Source organism: Chiloscyllium plagiosum, unplaced genomic scaffold (genome assembly GCF_037043375.1).
Source record: "Chiloscyllium plagiosum isolate Xiang-an unplaced genomic scaffold, Cpla_swu_hap1 HiC_scaffold_3, whole genome shotgun sequence".
Lineage (NCBI taxonomy): Eukaryota > Metazoa > Chordata > Chondrichthyes > Orectolobiformes > Hemiscylliidae > Chiloscyllium > Chiloscyllium plagiosum.
In genome coordinates, this window is record NW_028270141.1 from 78152328 (window position 1) to 78175359 (window position 23032).

Here is a 23032-nt window from a genome sequence, read left to right on the forward strand (position 1 = left end):
ATAATTCTCAGTGAATCACCTTCAAGGAACTATGAACCTTCACCCCAAGGTCTCTTTGTTTGGCAATACTCCCCAGGAGCCTATCATTAAGTGTATAAGTCCTGCACTTATTTGCCTTTCCAAAATGCAGCACCGCACAGTTATCTGAATGAAACTCCATCTGCCACTCCTCAGCCCATTGGCCCATCTGATAGAGGTCCCATTGTACTCAGAGATAGCCTTCTTCACTGTCTACCACACTTCCAATTTTGCTGTTATCTACAAACTTACTAACCATTCCTCTTATATTAATGACAAAAAGCAGTGGACCCAGACTGATCTTTGCAACACATCGCTGGTCACAGGCTTGCAGTTCAAAAAACAGCCCTCCACCACCAGCCTCTGCCTCCTACCTTCAAACCAATTTTGTATCCAATTCGTTAGGTTTCCCTGTATTCCATATGATCTAAATTTGCTAACCAGTCTACCATGCTGAACCTTGTTGAACGCCTTGCTGAAGTCCATATAGACAATGTCTACTGCTCTGCCTTCATCAATCTTTTTTGTTACTTCTTCAAAAAACTCAATCAAGTTGGTAAGATATGATTTCCAATGCACAAAGCCATGTTGACAATCTTTAATCAGTCCTTGCCTTTTCAAATATGTGTAAATCCTGTCCCTCAGGATTTCCTCCAACAACCTGCCCACCACTGATTTCAGACTCACTGGTCTATAGTTCTTTGGTTTTTCCTTACCACCCTTCTTAAATAATAGCACCACATTAGCCACCCTCCAGTCTTCGGGCACACAATCACTTCCCTAGCTTCCCACAAAGTTCTGGATCCACCTGATCATGTCTCAGGGATTTAACTACCTTCATGTATTTTAAGATATTCAGCACCACCTCCTCTGTAATATGAACACTTTTCTAGATTTCACTGTTTATTTTTCCAAGTTCTCTAAATTACATATCCTTCTCCAAGTAAACACTCAGGCAAATGATTTTACACACATCATACCTATTAAAATATTTCAAATGGTGCCTGTCATCCCTCAACAATTCTTCAAAAGGTAACCTCAAAGTTCAGACTTGTTTCTACCAGGTCTGAACTGTGGACTTGTGTTTCTAATGCTCGGGTCACTGAAATTACAGGAGAGGATGCAGATGCTGATTTCTATGGATAATTTGTTATCTCCTTGAAACAAAATGCACGAAATGTGACTTGCCCCTATAAAAATGGTAGGTGCCATACTGGGGGAAAGATGTCCCATTTTCAGACCTGTCCATCATTTTAGCCATGAAGGAGGTGCTGTCCATCATATCAAAAATCAAAACCCATTTATTTTTGTTTGACTCCAATAATTTTACTTTTATTTTAATTTCAGATTTTTTTGCATTCACAGTTTTACTGTTTGTCTCATAGGTTAGTAATCTTTTATGTTTCAAATTTACACTGACACTGCAGCACCAGGACAAAGCGAGGGCTGCAGATGCTCGAGATCAGAGTCAAAAAGTGTGGAGGTGGAAAGGCACAGCCGGTCAGACAGCATCTGAGGAGTAGGAGAATTGAGGTTTCGCGCATAAGCCATTCATCAGGAATATGGGGTGGTTGGGGGTGGTGGGGAGGTGGGTGGGGAGTAGATTTACTTTGCAGCTACTGAAAGCTTACACTGCTAACTCAGCATTAGAGCTAACCTTGGTTAAACACTACGGATACTCATTCCCTGATGGACATACATATTAACTGGGTTTTGATTGATACCTAACATATATTTCAACGTTAACATTCATGCAAAGTAAAATCACTTTTATGACAATTAAGGCATTTGAATATTAATCAAATGAATTGACTTCCTGGAAAAACAGCTTATTTGCCTTAACAAAACGATCCATTTAGCCTGTTAATATAACCAATATAATATGAAAACACCTGAATGTATTTGCAGCCTGACTCACCTTAGAAGATTGCAGATTTGAACTAACATGCACATCAGTCTGCTTCATAATATCTGATCCAACACTGGATTCAGATGTTAAATCATCAAAATAATCATACTCTTCACTTTGTGGGTCATTCTAGCAAGAACAAGAATTAATACAAATCAGTTAGGCTATTGAAATGTTTACAAAACAAGAACGCCTATTGTTTACTTTTCACACAAGATGGATTTTATGTACATTAATAATAAATGTTCTGTACACATCAATAACAAAAGAGATGCTCAACTCCAAATCAACAAGGGCTTTTCAATTCATTATGCAAGAATGAATTATGATCCTGCACATATAACTTTTAAGCTAACGATGGCCTTTTTGACATAGACTACAAGGTGATGCATTACTTTTGTGGCTTTGCATCCCAAAGTTATGATCTTGAAGCAATGTAATATTTATTAGAACGTATTCATATTTTTCATACCTATACAATAGCCAGTGAACTGTCATTGAATTTGCATGATGCATGGTAATGTGAAATTGTTCATATTCGTTGAAAACAGTCACCTCAGAAACTTACCGATGGCATGGAAGGAACTGTGGCTTCCTTGGTGGTTGGTAGTGAAGGCAGTTCATTTGTTCTGACACTGGAGTCTGAAGAACCATAACCAGGCACTGAAATTCAGAATAGAATATTTAGCAGTTAATCATCTATATAGTACTTCTTTTAGTGAATTTGAGAACATTGGATAATGTTAGTGATAATGAAACACTTTCATTTCAGTATCCAGCCTAGTCTGAAGTACTTATAAGTGAAGTTGCCCTAATTTTTCATTTAAAATCAAATCACTGAAAATTATTTCCTGTTACAATTATTCATCATTCTTGAATATGACTGTATATATTATCCATGAATGTATGAAATTTCAGTCAAACTCACTGACATAAGCATATTATGAAAGGAAATGAAAATCAATGTAATAGTGCAAGAATCCCACCTAACCCCAATACAACTGAGGATATTGCTAATCTACACACTCTGATGAAGCTGAAGGGTACCTAAACAGGCAATTCAAGCTTATCCTCTTGTGCACAGAATTCAATACTGTACAAAAAGAGCATAACATTTAGTCCTTGCATGCAAAAGACTCCTTATGGCAACCATAAAACTTCTTGGCATTGAAATAATTGGTGGGCACTGTATTATCGATTTTCTAAATTACAATGCCTTGATGTTGACTGGCATTACCATCACTGAATACCATTCTATTAACATTCTGGGGTTTACCATTGTCAAGAAACTGAACTTAGTCAGCCATGTGAATCACGTGGACACAAGAGCAAGTCAGAGACTAAGGATTCTGCATCAGTCACCTCCTGCCTGCCAAATGCTGTCCATCATCTCCAAGATGCAAGGAGTATGATGGAATATTCCTCAGTTGCCTGGTTGAATGCAGCTCCAAAAACATTCAAGAAGGTTAATGCCAGCTAGGACAAAGTAATCTGCGTGCTTGGCACCAAATTCACCACTTCAAAATGCACCCTTTTCATCTCTGCACCGTGCTAGCTGTGTGTACCATCAACAAGATGCACTGCAGTAACTCACCAAAGTTCCTCCAACAGCTCCTTCCAAACCCACAATCTCGCCTAGAAGAACAAGGGCAGCAGATGCATGGAAACACTTTCTCCTGTGAGTTACCCTCCAAGCCATACACCATCCTGACTTGGAATTATATCACTGTTCCTTGTGTGTTCCTCGTTCAAAGATCCTGGAAAGTCCTTCCTAACAACATAGGGGTACATCTAAATCACATGGACTGCAGCAGTTCAAGAAAGCAGATCACCACCATCTTTCAATGCAATTAGGGATGGACAATGAGGGAAATGCCCTCACCCCATAAGTGAATAAAAACGATCTTCTGTTATCTCACAATATCACTATTCCATCAGTGGGAAGAAGATCATCATAAACTGCTATCAGTTTATTCCCAATGTTAATGAATCATTCAACTTTGCAGAATAGAGCTGCTTGCTTCAAAGCGATTGTAATATTTAGCCCAATCTTTATCAGAGCACATTCTGTTACCATGTTATTATAAGAATGCTATGTCCAGACCCTTTCCTAACAGTGTAAGAAAAAAACAAGTAAAATAATAGAGAAGCTCCACTTTGTTAGTTTGCATAAATTAATGTTGTTTCAATATTATTGATTTATCTAAGCCATTCCAGGGGTCCGAGAATCCCTACAGTGTAGAAACAGGCCCTTCGGCCAAACAAGTCCACACTAACCTTCCGAAGAGTAACCCACCCAGACCCATTCCTCTACCCTATTATCCTACATCTACCCTTTACTATTGCACCTAATCTACACATCCCTGAACACTATGGGCAATTTAGCAGAGCCAATTCACCTAACCAGCACATCTTTAGACTGTGTGAGGAAACTGGAGCCCTCGGAGGAAATCCACACAGACATGGAGAGAACGTGCAAACTCCACACAGACAGTCGCCCAAGGCTGGAATCAAACCTGGGTCCCTGGTACTATGAGGCAGCAATGCTAACCACTGAGCCACCGTGACGCCCATTAGTCCTTAGCTAAGTTAATTACTTTGCTCTATTATTAAAGACAAAATAAAAATGAGAAACAGCTAACATAATTATTGTTACCAAGATATTTCACTGAACCAAAAAAAGTGAATGTATGAATATTAATAATGGTCATAATTAAAATCTATGAAAATAACTTGTTAATTCAACATCTAATTCCATTACAAAAACATTGATTTCATTGAAAATGCAAATTGGATGAGTATAAAACAGGTGGCTGATCTGTTACTGCCTGCTTGTAATTCGATTTCGGCATGGATGCATCATTTAAGCATGTTACCTATTGATTTTATCACTGTGTGACTTAAAGACCAAGAAATGATGTTGGCATAGGTAATAGCTTCAAAGCTGCATCTATTTCAGATTCCATAGAATATCCTAAGATATGATAGTTTATCTATTTTTGAACATGAATGCTGCTGGAAAAGCTGCATTTACTGTCCTGTCCTGAAGTGTGTGATGTGTGTTCTACCTGAATAGCTACTGCTATTCTTTCACTGTTGTAATGGTTTTCTGATGATGGTGTTAGGTGGAGAATTCCAGAACTTCAACATGGTCAGTTGGAGGTGAGAGTCTTTCTTATTTCTGCTCTGGTCTTACTCTTTTGTAAAGTTGTGAGGCTGTGGTGTACTGTTAAGTGAGCTTGGCAAGTTGCAATATGTTCCAACAGATAGCATCAATTAGAGGATTTTATCTTTGTGATATTGAGATACTTGAATCCTGATGCAGACGCATCCCTCAGAAGATCGTTGAGAAATCCATCACACCCTATCAAGGCTCATACATTGTTAAGAGGCTTTCAGAAAATAAGTCACAGAATGTGCAGCATCTTCCATACTGTTGAAGGATTATTCTGCTGATATTGCTAGCCCAGTTAAATTTTCACGTGTATTTCCCAAATATTTTGGAAATTTGCAGATGTGAACATGCCTGTGTATAGGACTATGTTCACACATATGTGTGTAGAAAATCAACTAACAAAGAATATCAACATTGGAAAGGAAAACAGCACTGAAGATCTGAATCATGTCAGCAGAACAACTTAATTGATGTTAAAATCACTTCACCTGATGAAGGAGCAGCACTTTGAAAGCTTGAGATTTTAAATAAACCTGTTGGTCTATAACCTGGTGTTATGTGACTTCTGACTTTGTCCACCCCAGTCGAACACCGGCACTTCCACATTGATGTTAAAATTCAACAATATAAATCAAACAGAACATTAACTATCTTATGCCATGACCTACATGAATCTTTCCATGAATTCCATGCATTATTTCCTCCAAGATATTTATCTTTGTACCTCTTTTAACTTGAAGAATAATTTGGAAAACTGGACATTTAATTCCATACCCTTCTTAAAAAGTTTCTAAATGCTTTGTATACTTTCTGAAGAATCCTTTTGGAAGTATGGTGTTCAAAATTGAATGCAAAATGTATAACTGCTGAATTATACTGTTGACCTTGTGTTATGAGTATTTTAATTGATTCTAACAAAATATTTTTTGATACTAATCTACAGTTACCCAAAATTCTGTCTGCCATCATTATGGCACCCCATGTATCTAGAAATCACAGCATTTTTTTGGAAAAGTATATGCTATCTGGTTATCATAAACTCTGGGCCATTGGGGATCTTTCCGAATAATCCCTGTGAATCAGGTACACTTTGTCATCTCATAACATTTTGGTTCATTATCAGTCCTAAGTCATGTTTTTAATCTTAATGTCAATCTTATTTACATGGATTGAAATCATACTAGACCTCAGGCTAGGCTTTCAGAAACTCCAGTAATAACTTCTGCTCAACTTACAACACCTTCATTGACTATACTAAAGTTGCTAAGGAACAATAAGCAGAAGTAGAAGAAAATATAATGCAAGTGTCTGAACTTTGCAAGTTGATTAACCTATGCTCAGCTTTTGTTTTTCTCTTTGGGTTTCTAAACATATTTTAAATTAAGCTACACTATTTGCTGTCATGTTCTTAGCCTTACACCTAAAGAATCTTTAAAGTTGTTTCATGATTTTCTCATTGCAGTAGAAAAAAAAAATCTCCTAATATCATCAGCCAAGTAAATTTCAATTTCCCAAGTATATAATCCAAAATGCAGCCTGAATGAACAGCTGTCAGTGAAAAAATTCCCAATCTTTCAACAGGGCTTTAATGCACAAATGCAATTACCTGACAATACAGTTACACTGGAAGGCTTGTAACTCATTTCATATTTCATTAAGGTTGCCAAAAAACTCAGCAGAACATAAGAATTAAATAATCACAAAGGTTTGTGATGATAACCTTAAAACTATTAAACTGATCCCAGCTGCATTCTTGATTAGTGAAAAATGGAATTGAAATGTTAGTTTGCAGTCTTGAAAGTTGATAAAAAGAAGTTTTGATATTATAAATATTTTAAGAGAAAATACTTCTGCAGCTACATTTATGATTAAGGTATAATCCAAGCAGATTGACTTAGTAGGCTAATCAGAAAATATTAAATTAGATTACCCAAGCTAAAATTGACTTTCTGAACTTGCTCATCCATATCTACCTTCTGGCTTTGTAATTAATGAACTATCCCGATGGAACTGCAGTGTATATCCAGAATTTACTTTTTTTTTCCTTTATACCTCTAGAATAAGTTCTTCACACCAAGACCTACTATTTTAAAACTCCAGTTTATTGACAAAAATATCGCACCACTTGATCTCAAACTTGAAAACCTTCTAATTCTATTGCCATTGATAATTCCACTCTGTTCTCCTTTGTTCTATGTGGGTGGAACCCATTCTAGAGAATTGCTCCTAATGGGATAATTCACAAGATTATGAAAATACACAAAAGAAGGATAGGATATGACTAACTAGCCTATTGAACCTGCCTTTTATGGTCATGCTGCAACTTCTTTATATAACCATTGTTTCCAGTTAATTTATATTCCACTCAATCATCAATTGAAAACTTGATAGAAGCATGAAAAAGAGGGAATAAGCTAATTAATCTGCATATATTTCATGTGCTACAGCCAGTGCCCAGGAGAGTGGGTTGCACACAATGCTCATCACTCAGTCCCTTGCCTTTCAGGGTGCCTAAGCTCAGGCAGCACTACATCCTCTCTCAAGTGGCTTCAAATATGCTTGCAAGTGGCAGTGAGTGCTCTATTCTGGGACAAAGATCTAGCACTTAAGATCTGGTTAGCCTGGAGTGGGTTCCACAGTCTATGTGACACTTGTGAAAGTGGCAGTGTTGGACTGGGTTGGACAAAGTTAAATGTCACACAACATCAGGTTATAGTCCAACAGGTTTATTAGGAAGCACTAGCTTTCGGAGCGCTGCTGCTTCGTCAGGTGGTTGTGGAGTATAAGATCATAAGGCACAGAATTTACAGCAAAAGAAAACATACAGTGATATCACTGTATGACATTGTAATCTTTTGGGATAGATCTGTGCCTTATGATATTATACTCCACAACCAACTGACGAAGCAGCAGCGCTCCGAAAGCTAGTGCTTCCTAATAAACCTGTTGGACTATAACCTGGTGTTATATGATTTTTAACTATGTGACACTTTGTTTTGATAACCAGAGTGCCCTTTGCGTGATATGGCCCGTGGACACCTTAGAGCATACTCTTGCTCTCTGCACACTGGCTGATCTACTGAAGGCTCCACATGCTGTTTTCAGGCTTCCGTTTGTGAAAGAAATATCTTCACCTGGGCTTGGCAGAAAATGCAAGTACGTGTTGAGAATTTTTAAGTTTCTTATTTCCCAGAGGCAGACAATCTTACATCGTAGACCCAAATGTCATATCCCAGGTTTGATTCCCAGTCCATACATTTGTATTTACTGAGATGACTTGACAGACCCCAAGGGAGTCAGTTAGCAGCATCAGCCACACGAACCATTTGCACATCCACTGGAAACCTACACTCCAATTCTCAGATCAGTGGAGGCTTCCTCACACTGAGAATGTTTCTTACATTCTTCACAATGTTGTCCAAATACCCAGCATTGTCACTCACATCATATAGGAAAAACATGGGAAAGGCATGTACAGGAAAGCATTAGAAACAGAGAACAAAGCTAATGCCACTCCTGGATAAAAGCAAATTACTGCGGATGCTGGAATCGAAACCAAAAGAGAAAATGCTGGAAAATCTCAGCAGGTCTGGCAGCATCTGTAAGGAGAGAAAAGAGCTGACGTTTCGAGTCTAACCTCGTGTCACATAGTTAGACTCGAAACGTCAGCTCTTTTCTCTCCCTATAGATGCTGCCAGCCTGCTGAGATTTTCCAGCATTTTCTCTAACGCCAATCCTGCTCCTGTCTAGCTCTGAAACTGCTCTCCAGAGCTAGAGTGAAGTTATTTATTTTCTTTGGTAGTGGAAAATACTGAATAGGTAGGACAATGACTTGGGGGGAGCAAGGACCTTGATTCTAGTTCTTCTCTATGATCCATTCTTGTGATTAGTGTAGGAGAGGATGGGCATGGACTTGGCTATCTTCAGGTGGATTTTCTGAGTGGAAAGAAAGAAAAGCTACCAAGAGTGCTTTGATTCATTCTCAGTTAGAAACATTGCAAACAAAGCCATCAGCCTGGAAGATGGTTTCATGAAGTCATTGCAGCACAGCAACATACTATTGGGACCAGCCCCAGCTTCTGCTGAGTCTTCTATTGAAACCAAATGCCAGGTTGGATAGTACCGAGTGTCTCATTAGGCCACATGAGAAGGAATTTAACCCGGCCATATAGGCCTTTACAGGACATTGGCTTTCCTCCCCTGAAGCTCAACAGAGAATAAGTTGAATGTTCTTGGTAACTGAATGTTCTAATCTTCTTTGATGCTAGATTTTTAAACAGTAATTTAAAAGTCTTGACCTACCTGAGTGAAACTTAGAATCCCACCCTGTTGGTTAGAAAGTCCACTTGTGTGAAAAGAAGCAGCACATTACTGAGAGTGAATTGATGGGCATTAATTAATTGTGTGTTTTCCAATTTTAAACTCTGACGTAAAACCAGGATTCAGGTACCAATAGAACATGTCACTGTTATTTCAAGATGTTCTCACTTGCAAATTGGATGGTTATTTGAGATGCTCATATGGTCTAAGTCTATTAGATATTGTTAACTGAATACCGAATAGGTTCAAAGCAGAGCTGGCTCAATGATATGAATAACTAAACTGTGTACAATGTCTGATAAAGCTGTGGTTGCTAAGTCGACCAGAATGAAACCTGTGCTTTATGAGCATTGCAGATAGAGGAGTAGAATAAAAAAGCCAAGGTTTTACTAAATTTTGATAAAATAGTTCTACCCTACCGTACTTATAGTACCCAATTCCTGCCACCCGAAAGAAGTGAAGGTTAGGGGTGGAGGAGTGCGGCGGTGGAAGATTTGTTCAGTATGGGATCTGGAAACAGTAGGCTATGATATCTTTCTCTGCCCCAACACAAATACTGAAAAGCCCCAGTTGAGCTGAATGGCCACTTTTTGTTCTGTTTCTAGTTGTAGGCTGTATGCAGTGCCATGTAACTTGAGCTAGAAGCTGATGCGACTCTGAAAAACACAACTATCTTAGTCTTTGCCTTTGAGGATAAAGTTAGATCATTACCAACATTTTTTGCTCAAACGTACAAGACGGAGTCTGAACTTTATTTCAAAGGCGTCAATCAAACCTTCTCAAAGTCTACGTTATTCTAGTTAAAATTCCCCAGGGCATATTTTACTATTTATTCACAGTTTATGAATATTGCTGGCATGGCAGACATTTATTACACATTCATAGTTGCCCTGAGCAAGTATCTGTGGGCTACTTTGGATGGCTGGAGAGGTTTCACAATTAAATGGCTTTCTCGATGACTTCAGAGGTCAGTTCAAAGTCAGTCAGATTACTATGGCATTAGCGTCACATACAGGACAGCCTGAGTAAAAACATTAGGTTCCCTTCTCTAAAGGACATTGAATTTTTAAACTATTTGGAAGCTTCAAGGTCACTTTTTCTTTATTTAAACAGAATTCAAATTTTAAAATAGGGATTTGATCTCATATTCTCTGGATTACTGGTGAAGTAATGCAACTACTAAATTAGCAGGTCCCCATTGTAATCCTCGTATAATAAGCTGCACGGATGGAATTTGCGTGTGTGGAAGGCAAAGGCAGAGGTAGAAAAGTCAGGGAATTACATAAATGTGTAAAAACTATAAAGAGAATAATGTATAATGAAAATTATCAAGAAAGAATTGACTTTCTCTGTCAACTGAGACAGTATTCTACGGGATCCTTCTAAAATGATAAAATCGATTATAAAGGCTAGTCACATTGTGAATCTCCTTTATCTTGATTTATGGATAAATGCACATTGCCACTTGCTCCTTGGGTCAGATTGTCACTGAAGTATGTAGGTCCAAGCACACACACAATTATCTGGAGCTACTGGTGGAGGAATCTCAATGTACAAATGCAATCTACAGTTCACTGATGCCTATTTCTGAAAATGGTAAACTGTATTATTGTGTTTTGCAATGTGATCAATCACTGGAATTCAGTGGTCTTTGTTTGCCTTTGATTCACCATGATGAAATTCTGAGGGCCTTCCAGCATATTCCTACCATGTCCTCAGTGGTAGTGTGCCAAATGATATTGAAATTAGACTGAGATTCAGACTATTTTACTCCTGGACTTATGTCAGTGTTTCCAAGATAAGAAGAATCTTTCCGTACCTCAAATAAGACCATTGACATCAAAAAGAAGGACAGGTCCAGAATTGGGACTACCTGTATTGGGAACTATTGCAACTCTGGCACTCGATGGTATATACTTAAAGTCAACAGAGATAGGACTGGACAATTAGTTAAAAGGTCAAAGTGGTCAAAGTCATTGAGACCATCGTCATGTTCTGGAACTTCAAAGACGTTCCTAAGATTTCATATTGAGGTTAGACAGACAGAAATAAAAACATTGATATTCAATCTACTTTAAAATTGGTTATACACCAGGCATTATTCAGCAATAACCTGCTACTGATGTTCAGTTTGATTTCAGGCAGAGCCAATGAACACCTAGCCTCATTAAAACATTGGCCTAAACACGAACAAGAGAGATCAACTGAAGGCAGGAGGTGAGAGTGACTGACCTTGATATCACAGCAAGAATTCCTTAGAATTTTTCCTTATCCTAAACAACTTCAGCTGCTTCATTAATGACCTTGTCTCCATCATAAGGTCAGTAGTGAGGATGTGCACTGACGATTGCACAATGTTCAGCACCATTCATGTCTCCACAGATAATGAAGCAGTCAGCATTCATATGCAGCAAAACATGGACATCATTCAAACTTGGGCTGACAAGTGGCAGGGTACACTCATGCCACACAAGTCCCAGGCAATGGCCATTGTGAAGAAAAGTGAGTATATACATCAACTTGATATTCATTGGCATTATTATTGGTGAATGGTCCACTATCAACATCCTGGGGCTTACCTTTGAACAGAAACTAAACTGAACCAACTGTATAAATACTGTGGCTACAACAGTAGATCAGATGATGGGAATTCTGCAGTGAGTAATTCATCTCCTATCTCCACCTCTCCACTTGCAGCTCAAATGGCACTCAACAAGTTCAACAAGCCAATTAGCACCCCATCCACCACCTTCAACATTCATTCACTTCACCACTGATTCACGGTGTGCATCACCTAAAAGATGCACTGCACTAATTCACCAAGGCCCATTCCACACCAACAATCTCTACCACCTAGAATCAAGGCATTTCTTAACCGAGAGAGAGATGTGAATTGCATCAAAGAGAGAACAATGAATGAAAACACAAATGTAGCTCTGAAGAGTTTTGTGCAGGAGTATTTTTGGGAAAGTTGCAACATGGGGTCTGGCACTTATAAGTGTTAGACCACTCATCTTTCTTGTCTTCTTGAGATCCTGGATATCTTAGTGGATCTCCAGACTTGGTCACTTCCATTCATGTCTGTTTGTTGGTTAGAGAGGCTTTCCTCTTCCTGCTATACAGAAGACAGGTCACCTCAATACAGCCTGTTATATCTCAAGACACCTGGAAATAATGAGAGAAGCAGGAAGAAATATTTGCAAGTCTTTTCCCCTATTCCTTTGGTTGCTGCAGTTTCAAAGATCCATGTTCTTGTTCCCATTGTAGGAAGTTAGATGTTATAAAGTATTAGGTTATGAAACCAAATTTGATGGGTGAAAAGCTTTAGTGCTGAAAATTGGGGTGGAACTTGGTTTCTCCAAGTGGAACTGGTTCAGAAGGGATGGCTATTCATGACTTGACTTTTCAGGTATCAGTTGGAAACATTTCAGTTAATGCCTCAATTTTTCTATTGTAGAAAAGTATCTCTGAGTTTCACAGATGACATCAAATTATATTTACAAGTTTCCTATCTCAAATAGATGTGCATTTACATAATGAGAATAAGATCTCAGTGCTAAATATTACAGAGAAAACCTCAACATTACAGAGTGTTTGAATATTACAATATTGTTTCTTAAAGTGGTAGGAATGGCTTGCATCCACATTCCCATGTGCACATTTCAAATTCTTATCTTGTAGCCTGGGTCACAAAGTACACCTAACCATATAACAGGCATGCTAGCTGCTAGGTTGAGATTAGTGCTGGTTCAGAACAATGCACAACTTGTAATAAACAGTAACCTCTGAATGACTTCCTTGTCTTAAAAAGTGGACTTCCTGACAATTTAGAACATAAGAAATATGAAGCATAATCATTTGGGCCCTCAAACCTCTTCTGCACAATCATAATGGCTGGTATGATTTTCTACTTCATTTGCCCATGAAACTAGATTCTATTGCAGATCAAAAATCCATCTAATTCTGTCATGAGTATATACAATGACCCAGTCTTCACTGGTTACTGTGGAAGACAGTAATAAACAGAAAGAGTCACAACCCTTCAAGAGAGAAGACATTTGTCATATCCATTTTCACTGGGAAACCTTTAATTCAAAACCTGTGCTCTCTTGGTCTAAGTTACCCCAGGAGAGCACATATTCTCTCAGCATTTATCATGTCAAACCCCTTCTCCCTCAGAACCACATCTTACATGAGCATTTCTCATAAGACAACTCCCTCATCCCAGGAATCAATCTAGTGATTCAGAGTTCCAAATATCCAAGCAGATATATTTGTCTCAATGTTTTCAAATATTGTTTACATTTTTCATTTGTCTCAGAGCCAAAGCCTTCTAGTTCTCTCCCAGATGATATTAAGGTTCAAAAAGAAAATACCAGGCTAAACTTCTTAAACTGCAGACAGAGTGAAGCCTAACACTCATCACAGTTCATCAGTTTACCAGTTTAGCAAGTGAGTTTGCTATACATTTCTCCATTGACACAAAGCCGCGTTCAATATGCACCAAGCAAATATATGTACTATAACTGGGGTAATGATGTGATATGGAAATTCATTCAAAAAGGATTTTTAGCAGGAATCCTTTTCCCATGTCCCATTACCTCAGCTGAGGAATTCTGTACAAAATGGAAAAATACAATTTAATAGGAAAACCCTTAAAATAGGACTGAAATATTTTCAAGACTAGACTAGACTAGAATAGAATTAACGATATGCAGTAACCAAATGTTAAAGGACTGCTGATAGTAAAATACTTTTTTATCATATACACCATCATGCACTTTATCCACAGAAATATCACAGGACTCACTAATTTACCAAACTATACATCATTTGGTATTTCTTTAGTTTTATTCTCACAATGGAATAAATATTTTAACCACCATGTTAACATAATGCTGTTCAGAAAGGTGAGAAGACCTGATTGCAAACATAAACTATCCAATACTTCTGTCAAATGCTAATTAGTTTTTGCCCATAGAGAACAATGTATTGAATGATTCTATCAGAAAGCCTCTTAGTTAGAGTTACATTTAAAATGAGTTTGGGTAACATCAGAGAGGCATACCTAGTTTTTGAAAAATGTGCAAAACAGAGATCCTGCTTCATTCATTTCAAAGAGATGACCTTGCTAGTTTGGCGCATATTCCTCCATGAAATATTTTCAGTGCCCACTCCCCAGGGCCACAACATTTGTAAGGTATGACAGTTCAAACAAACCAGTTTGATATTAGTTTTAGTCGACTTGAATGGAACTCATTTACATCGACTTTAGATATTTCACTAAATCCAATTCTCATTTCTGTTTGAATTTAATCTATATTTACACTTACACTGCATAGCTCATTAATGGTCATCACGGCTAATGGGAATATTCATCTATAGGAAGCACTTGCTTGACCATTAATTCATTCCATTTACTTTCAAATTAAAATGCACAGACTGACAGGGTTGTTTGAAAATGCTCTTGCATTTGAATACACACCCACATGCATGAAGGTAATTCCTGGCCATAGGAAATTATAATGCTTTCACCATTCAAGACCTATCCAGAGAATTTGTTTATTTTTAATGAATAATACTTTTCCTTAAGAGGCCAGTTTCGCACAACGAGAACATGTTTATAGAAAGCCCAGTCCAGTGGGGATAATTCAGATGGTCTGCAATATTAAAAAATAGATGATAATGAATCGGTATCCAGTGTGACAATTCTCCCAAATTATACGAAACAGGTTGAGTGAAGGGTGTTTGGGTGATTATAATTTAAAAACAAAAGAAAAAGTCACCACTAATTATGCTATTTTCTACTCCCTACATTATTTCCCTCATATCCAGCCTGAGGGAAAACTATGTCAGATTTAGGCTGTTTTGTGATGTGAATTTAAGTCTTGTAGGAACAGGGCCAAAACTGTCTAAATTGAATTCACACAGGACTTTTAGAGAAAACTTACATCTAATCAGTTTTTATCTGGATTCAGACGTACATACAGAAACACAGTGTTCAAAGCTAGAACGCCAGCCAAATACCAAAAGCAATTTAAATGTTAATTAGGATTCTTTGTAGTTGAATCAGGTGTTTATTCCAATTATATAACTTGGAGCTGCAAGAATATAATGACACAGAATTCAAAGTTTGGGAGAAGATTTATAGCTCGGGTGCCCGTTGTTGTGCTTCTGTTCGCCGAGCTGGGAATTTGTGTTGCAGATGTTTCGTCCCCTGTCTAGGTGACATCCTCAGTGCTTGGGAGCCTGTACCATACATCAAAAACATTTCTGAACTGACAGCCAGACTACTGCGACCACTAGGACTCATAACAACACACAAACCAACAGCCACTCTCAGACAACAACTCACCAGGACGAAGGACCCGATACCCAGCATGAGCAAAACCAATGTAGTGTACAAAATCCTGTGCAAGGACTGCACAAAACACTACATAGGACAAACAGGAAGACAGCTAACGATCCGCATCCATGAACACCAACTAGCCATGAAACGACATGACCTTAGTAGCCACACACTCAGATGACAAGCAACATGAGTTTGACTGGGACAACACTATTATTATAGGACAAGCCAAACAGAGAACAGCCAGGGAATTCCTAGAGGCATGGCACTCATCCACAGATTCAATCAATAAGCACATCAACCTGGACCCAATATACCGGCCACAACAGCGGACAGCTGGAACTGACAACCGGAAGCGGCAGGTACAAATCACTATAAATGCTGGAGGAAACATCACAGAAGCGCTTCACAGGAGGCTCCCAAGCACTGATACAGAATGGTGGGTGTATTCATTTCCCCATCTCTGAGTTCCAGGTTTCAGATTTGGGCTCCAGAAGAGAAAAGTCAAAAAATAAGTCCAGTAAAGTAAATGGTCAACTTCTTTGAATGGCCACAGGCCTGAAAGATGAACTGTATTTTTCTCTTTACAGTTGCTGTTGGTCATGCTGATTATTTTCTATGTTGTTACTTCACATTTCCAGTCCTGCAATATTGTGCTATAGTGTTGCCCTTGTATTGTAGGAGCTTCAGGCGAAAGAGGATAAAAAGATGGAGAAAAGGAAATAAACCAAGTCAGAGACGCCTAAAAAGAAAGTTGGATTCCACTTAGAGGTGTAGGACATTATTTTAAAAAATGTATTCCCTACTGATAAGGCAAGACCTGAATCAAGTCCATTACCCTCTAAGTTTTTCAACATTCATTGCCAAGATTCTTTGACGGACCAGAATATTAGCAGCACACTTCCAAATTCCTCAACCAACTGGAGAAAGTAGTCAGAATGACAGCCCGGATCTGTCACAGTAAGGATTTCTAGCTAAATGGACTATGACATGCATTACAAGTGCTTGGATTTTGGAAACTGTGAAGAGGAGACCCGAGAAGACTGCTCCTTGTATCTGCCACTATTATCTGAAAGTCCTGGCTTGGGAGCTGAAGGACTGAAGAATAGGATCTATGAAGATCTGTCAAATCATTTGATGTGGATGGAAGTGACTGAGAGTCAACAGCAGAACTCTGGCCCTTCCAACTTGGAGCCAGTGTGCCTAGAGAAAAGAGGACCATACGAGGACAGGAAAGATCAGTGGTATAATCTTCCAAATTCTGCAATCTCCTGGCTTCGATCACGTTCCATTGCTCCTCGCCTTTTTCTACTTTGATCAATACTTCAGCTGCCTCAGGTCCTCAAGTTGCAATTTCCTCTCTAAAGAACTCCAATTCTTTAAGGGATACCTTGAAAACATCTCTATTCAACTATTAGTCTGCTGAAACATATATGGCCAAGGGGAAACATTACTTGATTGACAGCTCTTTCTCTACCTTTGCTAGTCTGACAATTCCAAATTATTTGCTTACAGAAGGCAGAGAGTTGGTAAGTGCATGTAATTTCTGCTACTGAAATATTAAAGGTCTAGGTGTTTGACACTTACATAGAACTGTTATAAAAATAATATATTTGAGATTAGAATGTGATAAATGATTGACATTTTTAAAAATCTTTTTCTACAAATGACACTGTCACCATAGAGTTCATTAATTCTGTACAGAGTAGATTGAATCTGAATCTGTGTACATATGTTGGCATAGAGGGTATGAAAGTCCATGAAAGGCAGGTTGAGGGAAATGTGTTACCATGGAGAGTATGGGGACTATGAGGAATGGGTGGAGGAACAAATATTGGAATGAAGTACATGAGGAACATAGGGAATAGGTGGGCAAAGTTTGACATGGATGGTATTAGTGGCTTTGAGGTGGCTATGATTTGACTTTGGGTCATAAGTGGTGGGATAAGGGTTAGAAGGCTGGTGTTAGTTTCTTTAATTATTATTACGACTGAGACAATAATTTAAACCAGTCAGAGTTGGCCAACTCCTAATTCTTACTGGGGGAAACAGACTAAACACCAGTTAGCACCCATTCCCAGAATGAAAAACCCCAAATCCCACTTCGGTGAAGTACTCTGTCTTTAGCTGAGTCCACTAAGCCACGACATTTTCCAACTCCCACAACCCACACCTAACATGGAATATGCAAATGAATTCTATATCTGTTAATGATTTTGTGCTGCTGCTGATTTATTTAAATCTAAATTTATTAAAATTTAAATAGATTCTAGATACAAGTAGACAATTATGAACTATCACCGTATAACTCTGCTACTTTGCTTGTTAAAAATTCTAAACCCCTTACAAACCCCCAGACCCACTCTCATACACACACACACACACATGACACACACACAAACAGAAGAAAAAGACTTGGTGTCATGGAGGGTGGGAAAGATTGGAAAGGCAATTCAACAGTTCCCTTCCACAGAGTTCAGCAAGATGATCCTTTGGGCTGTCCTGGTGCTCCCCAATCTTCTTTCTCAGGGACATTCACTTGCTTGCAAGTGGCACAGGGTGACTGGTTCAGATTTATAAAGTCTTTGACTTATTGCTTAAGAGCCACTGCTTATAGCAACTGATGAGGAAAAATAAATTGGCTTTCTCCAGACTTGTAGAGTTCTTTTCTCACTGTAGAAGGAGGACAACCCATTCTTTTCCTGAGCTCCGATGGCTTCTTCCCAAACATTCACAGTCACAAGTTGTTCAGCTATCTGGGAGACAAACGCATTGCTGTTGGCAGGCAGAAGGCTTTTATTACCAACAATGGGCTAACATTTTCCAGACTAATCAGCTACCAGCCAGATCACAATTCATACACATCCCTTAGCTCACACTTGACTGCAACTAGTTTTCCCCACTGTCTGAACAAACAGCATTATAAACAGCATCACAATAAAGATCAGGTAACTTGCTTTTAAAAAGTAATCCCTTTCACTATTCTTGATTTTCAAAATAGTCCCTTTTCCCATTTCAGTCCAAGATCTAAAATACAGAAAAATAAAAAAGCTACTCTCCTTATAAGATTAGATTTTGTTTTCAAGAAGAGCTGTAGCACCATTTAACCCAAGAAAACACTCAATAGGACCAAGTACAAGGAGAGTGATCAGAGAGTAATGGGTCAAATTAAAGAACTAACTTGGAGGTGGATAGATGCTTTGAGTTTTATTTTAATGGATTTTAGTGAAATGGAGGTCATGGGCAACATTAGCAAATATATCCTGTGAGGATTACGCAAGTAAAATAGACTGTAGTACATGGTTTGTGGAAGGAATGGGCTGAATTGCCTTTTGCCACTATTGCTAAAATTAAAAGTAGCAATTTTTGAAGAAATAAGAGAAAGCAGAAACTACAAATTGGGCACACAACTCTAGAAATTGAATCACAATTTAGATTTTTAAAAATTGTTTAGGTTTGTACATTGCAGCGAAATTGTGAGAAACACTGAAAAATAAGATACAAATGAAAATTAAAGATATGCACTTTGCCTATATAGAAGAAACAAATAGCAGTGCACAAACCAACTGATGAAGGAGCAGCTCCCTGAAAGCTAGTGCTTCCAAATAAACCTGTTGGACTATAACCTGGTGTTGTGTGATTTTTTAAACATTGTACACCCCAGTCCAAAACCGGCATCTCCAAATCATCTGTAATACTTTACCTGACTAATAACTATTGGCTCTGATCTAAAACAATAAAGCACAAAATCTTATTTCTAATTTTTTTTTTAGTCCTTTAGCATCCATACAGACTTTACATGAGGTCGTAATGATCTGAAGTACAACAGACAACTAATACTCAGCTCATTCAAAAATAATGCATCAAATCATTGATGACATTGCAAAATAAGTTCATTTCACTGTAAAGATCTGGCTCCTATTTTCAAATTTGCACTCACATTTTATTTCTCATATCTGAGAACTAAAGGTTTTCAAATACAGACTACAAAGTTGAACTTCAGAAACATGCAGAACAAGAAGATTATTGTTAATACACAGGGTTCATGGAATTTGAAAAATTGCTTTAAAACAAAGCTATAATCCTGGTATGAAAAATTAGTTTATTTTTTTCAAGAAAAGTGAATTCTCTTTCTAATGTGGACTATGTTAAATAATTATTTTACATCTGCTAATGAAAGCATTGGAACTTAATGTATTCAAATAGAAAAATATGTTTACTTAGAATATAATTTTGTTAGAAGTAAAAACAATTATCCAATCAATTGTAGCAATAAATCATTTAACAATTCTAAAGCAACAAATGGAGCCACTTTATTGGTATAAATGTCTGTGAACAGTGGTTAATTCAGGCATGAATTTTGTAACTGGCTCAATAGGAACTGAGAAAATGCTATTGTTCCCATGAGACATTGAACTTGCAGACACAGAATTGGTAAGTTGCAATAAATGAGTTGAATTTTTCCCAAGTTTTCTAAACCTTTTGTGAAAAAGGTGATTTATATTCATAAATCTTAATTAAATTTGATTTGAAAAAAACTGATATTGAACGTATATGCTTAATCATGAAATGTTTTATGTATCAGTCATTCAGTTAGTAATATTTTGGTGCATTATTGTAATTGGTAAAAAATGGGTCCAATCATGAAGTACTTCAAAAACCTTCTGCAGTCGACCAAGGTGAGTAAGGTGAAAAAGCAAGCTGTCAAACATGAGGGTCTTAAAGGGATGGGGAATACCTCTGATCATGACAGCCTGAGGCAAGCAGTGGATAGGAAGATGTGTACCGAGACAACCAACACACCAGGGAAGGAGTCTGTATATTTTGAAGTGTTGGAATATGAGTTCTGAGTTAGAGCAACAACAATGTCACTGACTTCTGATTGTGGATCATGGTGAATGAATTTGAAGGTTCTCTGTAGCTGAACTCATCATCTTCACATTATAATAGAAAAATCATGTCTGTCACAGTGTCGGCAGTATGTGACATAAGATGTTGCAGGACAGAGTGAGGTTGGAAGTTTATAGAGTGTTCTATGAATACACTTTGGATTTATTAAGGCACTTCCATTAGATAGTACTTAATATCCGGACAGATACCGGATAAAGCAGAATTAATCAGGTCAAAAATTTGTCAAAAGCCAAATTTATGGCCATGGCTACTTCAAAGCAGCCAACTTTGTATCCCAAGGTAGACATGTATTCGGGTTTATTTGCGTTTTCCATTAGGGTATGGTCAAGGACCTGGGTTGGCTTTGATGGGACATCAGTAAGTGGGAAACAAGTGGCATGGATGGAGCATTACGTGATGGAAGCAGAGATCTTGTGGATAACTGCATTGGAGGATGAAGGTTATCTCCAGCCACACTAACTAGACTGAGAAAGAGGAATGTTATTATCTCCAAGAAAAAATAAGAGGAACATAGGAACAGGTGTAGGCTATTCATCCCTTTGAATCCATTCCACCATTCAATGAGTTCATTGCTGATCTGTGGCCCAATTCCTTTTATCCATATCCCTTAATATGTTTCCTTTATAAAAGTGTATCAATTTCAGATTTAAAATTAACAACTAATCCAGCATGCAGTGCTGTTTATGGATGAGTGTTCAAACCCTCCACCACCCTTTGTGTGTAAAAGTCCTTCCTAGCATTTCTCCTAAACAGTCTGGCCCTAATTCTTAGACTAGGTCCCCTAATTCTAGAATCCCCAAGAGTGGAAATAGTTTATCTTTATCTACCTTACCGACCTTCCTGTAGTCAGTCATTTGAAACACAGCGCCCTGCTCGCATGCCCAAATGCTGGCCTTGGCATGCTGCAGTGTTCCAGTTAATCACAGCGCAAACTGGAGGAACAACATCTCATCTTCAGACTAGGCACTTTACAGCCTTCTGGACTTGATAGAGTTCAACACCTTCAAATTGTGAACCATTTCTTTCTTTTAGTCTGTCACAATGTCCTCCCCTCCCCACCCCACCGACTGCCCTTTCAAGTTGGGCAGGAGACACACCATTATTCAGCCATTCTCACATTCCAATCACTTAATGTAAACCATTAACATCTTTTCCCCACCAGCACCATATACCCACTTTCCTGACCACCACCCACCTGAACTATGGCATAAATACTGTCCCTCCACACTTCATTTCAGCTCCGATGAAGGGTCATCTAGACTCAAAACACTAGTGTGCTCTTTCTGCATGGATGCTGCCTGCCACTGTTATCTCCAGCATTTGTTGTTTTCAGTACAGATTCCAGCATCTGCAGTAATTTGTTCTCTTATCTTTATCTACCCTGTCTTTTCTCGCTAATATCTTGAAGACTTCAATCAGACCACCCCTCGTCTGAGTTATACCTAATGTTGCACTTGAGTTTTGCTATCATGAACAGTACAAACAGATTCTGGGATCCTACTGCAGGACCCATGGAAGACCTTTGCCACTGCTGCCGCAACTGTTGGCTGATGCAGTGGCTGGTATTACAGCCACCTCACCAGTATATCCACTAGACATGGTATGAGCATGGGAGGCATAACTCCAAAGGAAATGTACGGTACTGTTTTACATGTCTTCATCTAGATAACTAGAGATGAAGGAATCAAAACCTTGTTTAGTGGATTCTCATCCACTATCCTTGGGATAATTCCACATGCCGGACTCAGCTTCTTCACTTACAAAATGTTGAAGAAATTACACGCAGAGTTAACTAAGCGACCCCACCCGTACACCCATGAGCGGCTATGTTTTGGTACAACTACTGGCTTAACTGGCCAGTCGGCCTCCAACCCATTGGATGTGGTGTGAACAGCAGATGCAGATGGCAGGGAGGCAATGCTGCAAGTACATTAGCATTTTGGAGACAATGCATCAGCTCGTTGTGGAAGAGGGTAGAATTGGTGTGCAAAGGTCAGAGAAAGGGCTCTATTGCCATGGGGATCAGCTTCAGCATCTTTGACCTCATGCAGATTCTGCTCCAGAAAATTATGGACCATGATACCTTACAAAGGTCTCTTACTACAAGGACGGGTGATCTGGACCTTGAGGACTAAACAAATGGAAAAAATGCATCACACTAATAAATGTCCAGGATGGGAGTTGATAGTTGCTGGACAAATATTTACAAACTGGAATTATTCTGTGACACAAAGGTTAATCATACCATATTAGCAATTGAAACTCTGGCACCTCACACTCTCTCTGAAGCGGTGTCAATAATTTAATTAAATATTAAGACTTTGTTGTAATAAAAAAAAAGAAATTTTAA

General features: G+C 38.4%; 1 protein-coding gene and 1 pseudogene across 1 annotated transcript in view; one reads left to right on the plus strand and one right to left on the minus strand.

Annotated features, from left to right (window-relative positions):
- Positions 1-23032, minus strand: part of LOC122545235 (synaptotagmin-like protein 2) — a 206429-nt gene that overhangs the window by 49100 nt on the left and 134297 nt on the right. The window contains exons 7-8 of the mRNA XM_087980991.1: positions 2496-2590; positions 1937-2056 (exon numbers count right to left, since the gene is read on the minus strand). Of these exons, the coding sequence (XP_087837117.1) occupies positions 1937-2056; positions 2496-2590 (215 nt within the window). The remainder of the gene's footprint in view (positions 1-1936; positions 2057-2495; positions 2591-23032) is intronic.
- LOC122548583 (mitochondrial coenzyme A transporter SLC25A42 pseudogene) lies at positions 20403-22817 on the plus strand (annotated as a pseudogene).